Source organism: Grammomys surdaster, unplaced genomic scaffold, assembly GCF_004785775.1.
Source record: "Grammomys surdaster isolate TR1022 unplaced genomic scaffold, NIH_TR_1.0 125849, whole genome shotgun sequence".
In the NCBI taxonomy this organism is placed as follows: domain Eukaryota; kingdom Metazoa; phylum Chordata; class Mammalia; order Rodentia; family Muridae; genus Grammomys; species Grammomys surdaster.
The window spans coordinates 2868300-2879262 of NW_021620675.1; the positions used below are offsets into that span (position 1 = coordinate 2868300).

The following is a 10963-nucleotide window of genomic DNA, read 5'->3' on the forward strand; positions in this document are numbered from 1 at the left end:
CAGTTGAATTTACTGGCTAGATTGCTAAATAAGGGAGGAGGCTAGCTGAGGTAGCTCCTTTCTGCTCTGTTTATACAAATGGATGTTTTAGATACCAGGCTCTGAGGAGGCTAGTCTATGGCTGAAAACTCAGTATGGCTTCTTACTAAACTTAGCATTCTGTTCAGGAAGGGAAAGCCCTAATGGTTTGGAACAGAACTGAAAAAATAATTTAACTCTAACAGGCAGATAAACTTTAAATAGTAAAGTGAGTAGAGGCCAGGTGTATTTTTCCTGTGTCTCTTATGAGAGCCATGCTAGGGAACCTTCAGGCCAGCTGCTCAGTGGTTTTACTGAGGCAGTTCATTAGGTCAGCATTCTGGGAAGGCTGTTCAGTTTGTTGAGTGCTTATGGGACTTGGCACCTTTCTTGACAAAATTATTGTTCTTCCGCATCTTATACTTTTCCTTGTTTCAGGTTGTGTTCGAGTGAAATGAATAGGTTGATTTGTGTATCACTGTAGTTGTGTGTTTCTTGGTTTGGACAGACTATTCAGAGTCTTAAGTGAGATGTATGGAGCAGAAAATGTTTAGATTTTCCAGCTGTCCAAAGTATCCTAAAAGATTATCCAGGCTGACTGGGAGAACAGAGGAAGTTGGCTCAGATAATAGCATTTTTAAAATAATTTTTAAATTTTTATTGTATGTACGTTGGTGTTCTGCCTGCATGTGTATGTCTGTGTGAGGTTTTCAGATCCCCTGGAACTGGAGTTACAGACAATTTCAAGTTGCCATGTGGGTACTGGGAACTGAACCCAGGTCCTTTGGAAGAGCAGCCAGTGCTCTTTAACTGCTGAGCCATCTCTCTAGCTCCTGAAAATAATGGAATTTTAGAGAGGTAATCTTGCCCCTTTAGAAGCCAAACGATAGAGGAAACTTGTCTATATGTAGATTAATACTTTTTAACTATCAAAATAATAAATTGGTATAAAGGAAGTTTAATTTGAAGATATGGAGAAAATGTATATATAATTTAAGTAGCTACCTTGGGAGCACACCCACATTTACTTTAATCTCTACAAAGGGGAGCTTTTTAAAAGAAAATTTCTGGGGTTGGAGATACAACTCAGTGGTTGAGAATGTATAATGCTGTTGCAGAGGACCCAAGTTTGGTTTTCCAGCACCCGTATTGGCTGGCTCACAATGGCCTGTAACTCACAGGCTCACAGAGGCCTCTGGCCTCTGCATTTATGTGCACATACCCATACATATATATAATTAAAAATAGTAAAAATGAATCTTAGAAAGGAAATCCCCTTGAAGTGTAGGTGAACAGACTGTAGTAAAAGTGGGAGAATTCTTCAAGTCACTTTGATTGTATTGTACGTGGCTGGCTAAAATGAGAAAAGCGGCAGATTGTTTAGATAGCTGAATGAGCTTTATTTCTTGCCAGCATCACCGTCTTTCCAGAATCTAGCAATGTGTAGCATTCTGGACTAGAGGAAGGGTAGTTCTCTCCCTGTTTGCATTTCCTGTCCCTGCTGTAAGTTCACAGACAGCCTTTTCACTTTAGACTCTGAAAGACAAACAGCTTTTCTGGAACCAGATGAATCTTTTGATTTTATGGTTCATACTATGACACTGGAGTGGGGACAGGAGGGTGGAGTTACAAAGTGTTTGAACCCGTCTGGTTTATGGGATTGTTTTTTTCCCTTTTTCCCCTTAGGAACGGCGTGAATGTTGAGGGGGCGACACACAAGCAGGTGGTGGACCTGATCCGAGCAGGCGAGAAGGAATTGATCTTGACAGTGTTGTCTGTACCTCCTCATGAGGCTGATAACCTAGATCCCAGTGACGACTCCTTGGGACAATCATTTTATGATTACACAGAAAAGCAAGCAGTGCCCATATCGGTCCCCACATACAAACATGTGGAGCAGAATGGTGAGAAGTTTGTGGTGAGTGTCAGCCCAACTTGATCCTCAAACATTTAGTTAGCTTGTATTTCCCTCAGTCTCGTTATTAATATATTTCAGGAGGTTAAATAAGACTGCAGCCTAGGCCAGTTTGTGTGTCAGGAAGTTAGGTTCACTCAGAGAAGATCTTGATACTGATTGATTTATTGCAGGGTGTGGCCTACAGTAATGAAGAGTTCTGTTTCTGCTTAAGTAAAATTTCATTTGATTTTCTGAAAGTTTCAAGTTTGTATTTGTGAATTTTTTTTTTTTTTTTTTACCCATATGCCTTTGCTAGCTGTAGTCTGATTTACTGTTGGCTCTAGAGCTATAGAGTGAGATAATTTTAAAAGGTATCTTCCAAAATATTTGGATAATACAAAGCTTTGTCATTTTGAAACCTGTACACTCCTGTGCTCACTCCTCTCCACACCTTGTCCCCATGCTGTCTGTGCGCCTGATTAACTGTTGAGTTTTTCCCAAGGCTCTAATATACTTTGACTGCAATTCCTCTGAGCTGTTTTCACATTTCCATTTTGTAGACAAGTAGAACTCATCATGAATTTTAGGTGATGTTTCCCATGCTGCTTGTCTTCAAAACTTAGTTGCTGTTGTTTATTTTTTCTCTTGGTTGCACTGTGTATTTATTTGCTTTTAATTGTTTCAGAAACATTGACATAATAAGCATAAATTCTTTAATTCTTTGTAGAAATGTAGTGGATTCTGTTAGATATTGGCAAATAGACTGCAGGTGTTTAGAGCTGACCTGTAGGGCTGGGGGTCTAGCTCAGTGGATAGAGTGTTTAACTAACATGCATACACAAAGTTCTGGGTTTAACACTCTATAAAATAAAAAACTGATCTGCTGATTTAAGTTATCACCTCTAAAAGTAGGATTTGTCTCCTGTGTAGGAATGTACTACTAAATGCTTGTGGAGTTCTTCCTGGGGGTGGGGTGGGGATGCTGAACACAACAAGTTAGCCGGGGATAGTCTCATAGGTTTTATGTCAGCCTGGTCTCTGTGTTCTTCAGAGCTGTACATAAACTTTAGAAATGAAAGCTGATTGGTTATGGACTTTTTGAGAATTAACCTAGGACTTTGAAAACTTCTGTAGCCTTGAGACAAGGAATGAAACTATTAATTGTTCTTTTGTAAAGGGTCAGTTTTATTAGCAAAATTTTTGTATGTTAACTTTCATCTCCTAGATCTCCAGTTTTATGATGTTTATAGTCTTTTTCTATTACCGCATAAGGACAGAATACTTTCATCAGCCCCAAGTCCCACTGTTCTGTTTTATAGTTATTTTCCTTTGTTAACTAACCACTGATCTGCTTTCTGTCTCTATATTTTGCTCTTTTTTTTTTTTTTTGAATACCAAACAAATAATATGTACTTGTATTAGTTACTGCAACAAAAAACCGGGCAAAAATAAGCTGAGGAAGGGAAGGTTTATTTTGGCTCATGATTCAAGAGTACCTATAATGTTAGGGAAGGCATGGAGGCTGGAGTGTTTCTAGTTGCAGTGGTTGGAAGCCATAGGCAGTTAGTCACATCACATGCATACCCAGGAAGCAGAAAGAGATGAATGCTGGTACTTAACTTGCTTTCTGCTTTTAACTTTTTATTCAGCCTATGGATGGTGTTGCCCACATTCAAGGTAGTCCTATCTGAGGAGGCTCAGTTAAACTTATTTGGAAATGAAAGCTTAACTTCTGGTAACCTTCTGTATCCAGTCAAGTTAACAGTAAAGATTAACTACTCCAACAGTGTGATGTGTGAGTGCACACACATGCTTGTGCATGTAGAGACCTGAGGTCATCATCGAGTTTCTTTTCTCAGTTACTTTCCAACTTTATTATTATTAGCTCTTTACATTTATTTATTTGTGTGTTGGGGTTGGGGTGTGGATGTTTGTGTACATGGGAGTGTGTAGATCAGAGATCAACATGTGGGAGTTGGTTCTCTCCTTCTACCATGTAGGTTCCAGGGATTGAACTCAGGTCATCAGGCTTTGTGGCAAGCAGTCTTACCAGATGAGCCATCTTACTGACCCTCTTCTATATTACAAGAAACTGCAGAGCTGACAAGATGGTTCATTGGTTCAGAGTGCTTGCTGCACAACTGTGAGGACTTGAGTTTAGACACCCATGGAACAAGCCAGATGGGTAGAGACAGGATCATCGCTGGAACTTGCTGGCTGCCAGACTGTCTGAGAAATAAGAGCCCTTGCCTCCAAGTAACAAGGCAGAAGTGATAGAGGAGAACATTCAGTGTCCTCTGTTGTTTGTACACCACATTACACAGGTATGCACGAACACACTTACACATCCACTGCATACATACAAATCCCTGCCAGACTAGGATTGAATGTGTAACTCAGAGGGAGATACTATGCTTAGCATACATGAAGCTCTGGTCAGGCCCTAGCACCACAAAAAGCAGATGTAGTCGAGAACATTGCTGTAATCTTAGCACTCAGGAGCTAGAGACAGGAGATCACCAGTTCAAGGTTGTTCTCAGCTACACAGTTAAGTTTAAGGCCAGTCTGGGCTATAGGAGACCCTGTTTGAAAAACTCAAAAGAAACTGACAAACTGCTTTTTAAAAGTACCTTTGTCATATTTTCTCATTTGTAGTAGAGAATTCTAGTTTTCTATAACTTCAATATTTGGTGTTTTAATTACACCCCCATAGGGACTTACCATGTATCCCTGGGTGGCATTTAACTCATGGTTTTTCTGCCTCAGACAAGAGATGTCAGATCTTTTTAGAGCAATTGGTTGTGAGCTTCTAGGTGGGACCAAACTTGAGTTCTCATGACCACAGAGCCATCCCTACTACAGACTATTCTGGTTTTTATTTTGTTAAGATTTATTTTTTTTTATGTACGTGTGTGTGTCTGTGTAAGTGTGTGCCAACTGTTTGTCGGTGCCTGCAGAGGTGAGAAGAGGGCACTGGATCCGGGCATGGTCCTTTGCAAGAGCAGTAAGTGCGCTTAACCACTAAGCCATTCCTCCAACCCCCGTGTGGGCATTCTTGTGGGTATAGTGGTATCCCACTTCAGTTTTAATTTACACTTATCCAATAACACATTGGCAATGAATTGATTTCCGTGGATTAATTGTCATTCATCCGTTATCATTGATGTGGAGGTTCTGTTAATTTTCTGTCCATTTAAAATTTTGGTTGTTTTATTATTTTGTTATAAGAATTTATTATGTGTACTGGGTATAAATCCTCTTTTAGATGTTTTGTAAGTATTTCTCCTGGTCTGTAGCTTGCCCTTTTATTTTTTAAACTGTTTTAAAGAATGGAAGTTAGAAACTTTGTTGAAGTTTACTTTATCAAATTTTAATTATTGGTTATGCATTTCATGTTTTAGAGAAACTGCCTAACCCCAGAATGTCAACTCTTCCACCCCCAGCTCTCTTCATCAGGGTCTTACCATATAGCCTAGTCTGGCCTTGAACGCATGATCCTCCTACCTTAGACTTCTGAAAGCTGAGACTACAGTTATGTTCTACATACCTGACTTTATTATTCTGTTTTTTATAAATGTTTTATAGTTACTTTAACTATTTTTGTAATGTTATTGATAAATTTATAGATTTACACAATAATGTATAAATCATTACTATAATCGTTCATATAAGTTGTATAGTTTGCTGTTGTTTAGAGTGTTTACAGATTGTACTACAGCAATCAATTCTACAGTGTCTTCATTACTTTGATACAATACCTTTCACCTTCCTCTAGCTCTAGGTTATGCTAGTGTACTTTCTGTCCTATAAGTTGATATATACTGAATATGTCATTCAGAATTTCTGAGTGTGACTTGGTTCTTTCATTTAACATGTCTTCAAGGCTTGCTTACCTGTGTTATATTATGAACCTGTATTTTATTTTAACTTCGTTAGTTTTCCATTGCTTGGTGGACATATATATCTATATCTGTCTTAGGGTTTTATTGCTGTGAAGAGACATCATGACCAAGGCAACTCTTACAAAGGAGAACATTTAACTGAGACTGGCATACAGTTTCAGAGGTTTAGTCTATTATCATGGTGGGACACATGGCAGAGTCTAGGCAGACGTGGTGCTGGAGATGGAGCTAGGAGTTCTACATCTTGATCCGAAGGCAGCAGGAGATTGTGTATAATGCTGGGCATAGCTTAAGCACATATAAGACCTCAAAGCCCACCTCCACAGTGACACACTTCCTTCAGCAAGGCCACACGTATTCCAATAAGGTCACACCTCCTAATAGTGCCACTTCTTATGGGCCAAGTATTCAAACACATGAATCTGTGGCTGCCATACCTGTTCAAACCACACACACACACACACACACACACACACACACACACACACCCTTTTAATACACACACACATACACATATGAGCCTGTTATCTCTCTAGTCCCTGTTTGGTGCAGGAACCCTGGAGGATTCTAGGAGAGCTGTTAGTCTTTATAGTCTATTCTAGAATCCAGAAGTAGTTGGCAGCAAGAGGATAGGTGAACTTACCAACAAGAGTGCTAGCAGGCAAAAGGCAAAGCTTTTTCATCTGTGTCCTTTTGTGTAGGCTACAGAAGGTGTGGTCCAGATTTAGGGTGAGTCTTCTTGCTTTAAAAATCTGATTGACAGCTGGGCAGTGATGGTGCATACCCGTAATTCTAGCACTCTGGAAAGAAAGGCAGGCCTGGTCTACAGAGTTTCAGGACAGCCAGGGCTATGCAGAGAAACCCTGTCTTAAAAACTAGGAAGGGAGGTGGGGAAGAAGACCAAGTCTGAGTCTAGTCAAAAAATAAGTCTTTAAGAGTAACAAATAAATGATCAGACCTTGACTCTCAAAGAGCAAAACAACAACAACCACAAAACCCACTGTTATATTTTATTCCAGTCATTACTGTATATGTACTTAAAAAATATGTAGCTGGGCATAGTGGCTCACATCTGTGCTTGGATTATTGGCATAGATTAGTTACTCCATCTGGCTTAAATATATATTTTTAAAATATTAATTGGCACAGACACTTTACATATTTGTGGAGTAGAGTGTGACACAGCATAACTGTATGTAATATATATTGATCAGTATAGGGTAGTTGAATATATTTGCCTACTTCCTGATCTTAGAGGAACAATTTCAGCTTTTCCCCATTGGCTGTGATTTGTTGTATATAGTCCTCACTGGGATGACATACAATCCCAGTATTCTTTGCTGAAGGCTTTTTTTTTTTCTCTGAAGGAATGCTGAACTTCAGCAAATCCTTTCTCTAAATATATTGAGATGGTGACTTTATCCTTCATCATTTGATATGATGCATTATACTTATTGATCTGCATATGCTGTACCATTTTTTTCATTTGTTCATCATCTATAATTTTATATGTTGTTAACTTTCTAATATTTTGTTGAAGTTTTACATGTTTGTTCATTAAACGTATTGCTTTTTAGTTTCCTGTTTTTGTTGTTTTGGCTCTGGTGTGTGTGTGTGTGTGTGTGTGTGTGTGTGTGGCGTGTGTGTGTGTGTGTGTGTGGGGGGTGTCATGTGCATGCCAAGACAGTTATGGAAGTCAGAGGACAACTTGTAGGAGCAGTCAGTTCTCTTGTACCAAGTGAGTCACAAGCATTGACTGAGGTCATTGACTGATTGTCAGCAACCACTGAGGCGTCTTCTTGCCTTAGAGTTTTCTTTAATTTTGTATATTTGTACAGTTTCTAAAGTTCTTGTTGATTTGATTTAAAAAAATATTTTTGACAGGTTTATGTTTATAAACAATATAATGTATCTTGATTATAATGCACTCCAAATCTCCTTTCCCACTTCCCAAAAGTACCCCAACATTTCCCCTTCCCCTTCATGTCATCTTTGTATTTATTTATTGTCTGGTTGGTTACCCACTGAGTCGGTCCTTCTTGTTGGAATGTTGACTGATCTTGTGCAGGCAGCCATAACTGTGTAGAGTTGATGAGTGCAGTAGCCACATGGTGCCCAGAAGGCAGCACTTCACAGCTCCGCTCTCCAGCCTTTGGCTCTTACACTCTTTTCATCCCCTTTACTCAGTGTTTCTAGAGCCTTGAGGGGAGAAGAAATTGATACATGTTCATTTAGGGCTGAGTACTGGAGAGTTACTTATCCTCAGCTCTCGACTAGTGATCAGTCTGCACTAACCACTGCTCATTTACATGGAAGCTTCTCTGGCTAGGATTAAAGGGTGCATTGATCTGTGTACATAAGCAGAATTAATTAGAAAACCATTTGACAGTGTGCATTTAAGACCACAATCAGAGGTTTCCCTCTAGGATTTATGATCTTATATCGTCATGGGCTGTTGACCAGATTGATGCACTACCAAGCATGGAGCAAGCCTCAAACCCACTGCAGAAGCGATCGCTAGTTACCCCTTCTGAATGCTGCAAGTGCAGGAGTGAGCACGTCTGGCCTGGTATGGCAGTGTTGTAGCATGCAAGGTTCCTTGTTGGTTACTATCATTGATGAGTCTTCTTCCCCAGCAACCTGCAGAGGACCTCTGTCACTTTGAAAGCTAGCCAATAGGGAGGATGTTTTCAGTCAGTTCCAGCTTGATTTCTCTGTGTTCTACAACCAAAGTGTGTGTGTCTGCAGCAATGGAGTTTGATCATCTAGTTTGATGGGTAAGCAAGAGCAATGCAACGGCCTGTGTTTTGAGGACCTTTGGGGCTTTCCTGACCAGTAACTTACAAAGAGACATTTCGTGCCTCACACTGAGATTTAATAACTTGTGTCTTTTAAATAGCTGGGCAGTGGTGACGTATACCTTTAATCCCAGCACTTGGGAGGCAGAGGTAGGTGGATCTTGGAGCTCAAGGCCAGCCTGGTCTACAGCCTGAATTCTAGGACAGCCAGGACTACACAGAGAAACCCTGTCTCAACAAAAAATAACAACAAAACTCAAAGACAAAAGACCTAAAACAAAGCAAACCCCCCCACCAGTTATACTTACAAAATACTGTGGTTTTTTTTTTTTTTTTTTTTTTTTTTACTGGTTTCTGATTTCTTGTGTGTATGTGTGCATGTGTGTGTGTGTGTGTGTGTGAGAGAGAGAGAGAGACAGAGACAGAGAAACAGAGAGAGACAGACAGATTAGAAAAGACACAGGTTATGATTATAACCTTTGACTTTGTTGAAACTTGATTTATACCCTAACATACAGTCAATTCCATAGGATTTTATTTGATAATGAAGCAGATGTGTATTCTGTAACTCTTAGATAAAGTGTTGTATAAATGTTTTTTGGGTGCTTTTAGTCCTTAGAATAGGTCTGCCTTGACTTTTTTGTTGCTAACATTTTGGAGAGGTTTGGGTGATTACCTAGTGATGAAGGTGTCGTGTCAAGTTTCTAACTATTTATTGTATTAGAATCTCTCCCTTTAGCTATAATAATGTTTGCTGTATATAATTGGATGCTTTGGGGTATACATATATTTGTAATCCTTATTTCTTTTTGTTGAATTTGTTCCTTTTATCATTGATAAACTTTTATCAATATTGATAACTTTTATTTCATTATATATATATATATTTTTTTTTAACCTGAGACCTGTTTTAGCTACTATTGCTTGCTTTTGGCTTCTGTTTGCCTAATTTACATTTTTCCATCCATTACTTTTAGTCTTTGTCTTTACTCAGTAAGGCAGTTTCCTATAGGTAGCTTAGTATTAGTCCTGTGTTAATCTATTCAGTCTATATTTTTTACGGGGGTGATTTCATCTGGTCACTTTCAAGATTTTCAATAAGTAAAAACATAGCCGGGCAGTGGTGGCGCATGCCTTTAATCCTAGCACTTGGGAGGCAGAGACAGGCAGATTTCTGAGTTTGAGGCCAGCCTGGTCTACAGAGTGAGTTCCAGGACAGCCAGGACTACACAGAGAAACCCTGTCTCAAAAAACCAAAAATAAATAAATAAATAAAAATAAAATATAAGTAAAAATATGTTCTTGTCATATGATTTTTTTCTAGTAATTTTGTATATTTTTTGTTCATTTTTTAACATTTATTTATTTGTTTATTTTATGTATATGAGTACACTGTCATTCTCCTTGGACATACCAAAGGAGGGCATTGGATCCCATTACAGATGGTTGTGAGACACCATGTGGTTGCTGGGAATTGAACTCAGGACTTCTGGAAGAGCAGCCAGTGCTTTTAACCGCTGAGCCATCTGAATAACCTTTTTTGTTCATTTTTGTGGTTTGATTTGTTTTTTGTATTAATAAAGTTTAGTTGTTTTCCCTTCCTCTTTTGTATATGTTTCTACTAGTAAGCTTTGTGTTTTCATAATGATCATTACCATTTGATTTTTTTCCTAGTAGAGGACATGGTGTTGATGAATTTCTTCAACTTTTTACTTCTCTTGAAAAGATTTCATTTTTTCTTCTTTTTCTTTTTTCTTTTTGATGGAAAGCTTTATTGGGTATATTAAGTTGGCAGTTTTTTCTTTCATGACTTTAAATGTATTATCCCTTTCTCCTCTGGCTTATAAAGTTTCTACTGAGAATCCGATGTTAGTATAATGACTTTCTTTCTTTCTTTTTTTAAAAGAAAGAATTTATTTTTTTATTTATATGAGTATACTGTAGCTGTCTTCATACACACCAGAAGAGGGCATCAGATCCCATTACAGATGGTTTTGAACCACCATGTGGTTTCTGGGAATTGAACTCAAGACAGAAGAGCAGTCAGTGCTCTTAACCGCTGAGCCATCTCTCCAGCCCCAGTATAATGATTTTCTCATACAAGATCTGACTTTCATTTTAAAGATGTATGTGGGGTTGGGAATTGTTTGGTTCTTCTCATCATTGTCTTACAGTGTCAAAGGTAGTCCAGCTCGTCATGGCAGGGAAGGCATGGTGGCAAGAGCATGAGACCTACATTACCCCAGCAGTTGGAAGCAGAGCTAGCTCGCTAGCGCGCTCTCTCTCTCTCTCTCTCTCTCTCTCTCTCTCTCTCTCTCTCTCTCTCTCTCTCTCTCCCCCTGTCTCCC

The 10963-nt window shown here is 38.9% G+C and overlaps 1 protein-coding gene across 2 annotated transcripts in view; it reads left to right on the forward strand.

Annotated features, from left to right (window-relative positions):
- Positions 1-10963, forward strand: part of Snx27 (sorting nexin 27) — a 78356-nt gene that overhangs the window by 18693 nt on the left and 48700 nt on the right. For both annotated transcript variants that reach the window (XM_028789752.1, XM_028789751.1), the window contains exon 2: positions 1705-1936. In XM_028789752.1, the coding sequence (XP_028645585.1) occupies positions 1705-1936 (232 nt within the window). The remainder of the gene's footprint in view (positions 1-1704; positions 1937-10963) is intronic.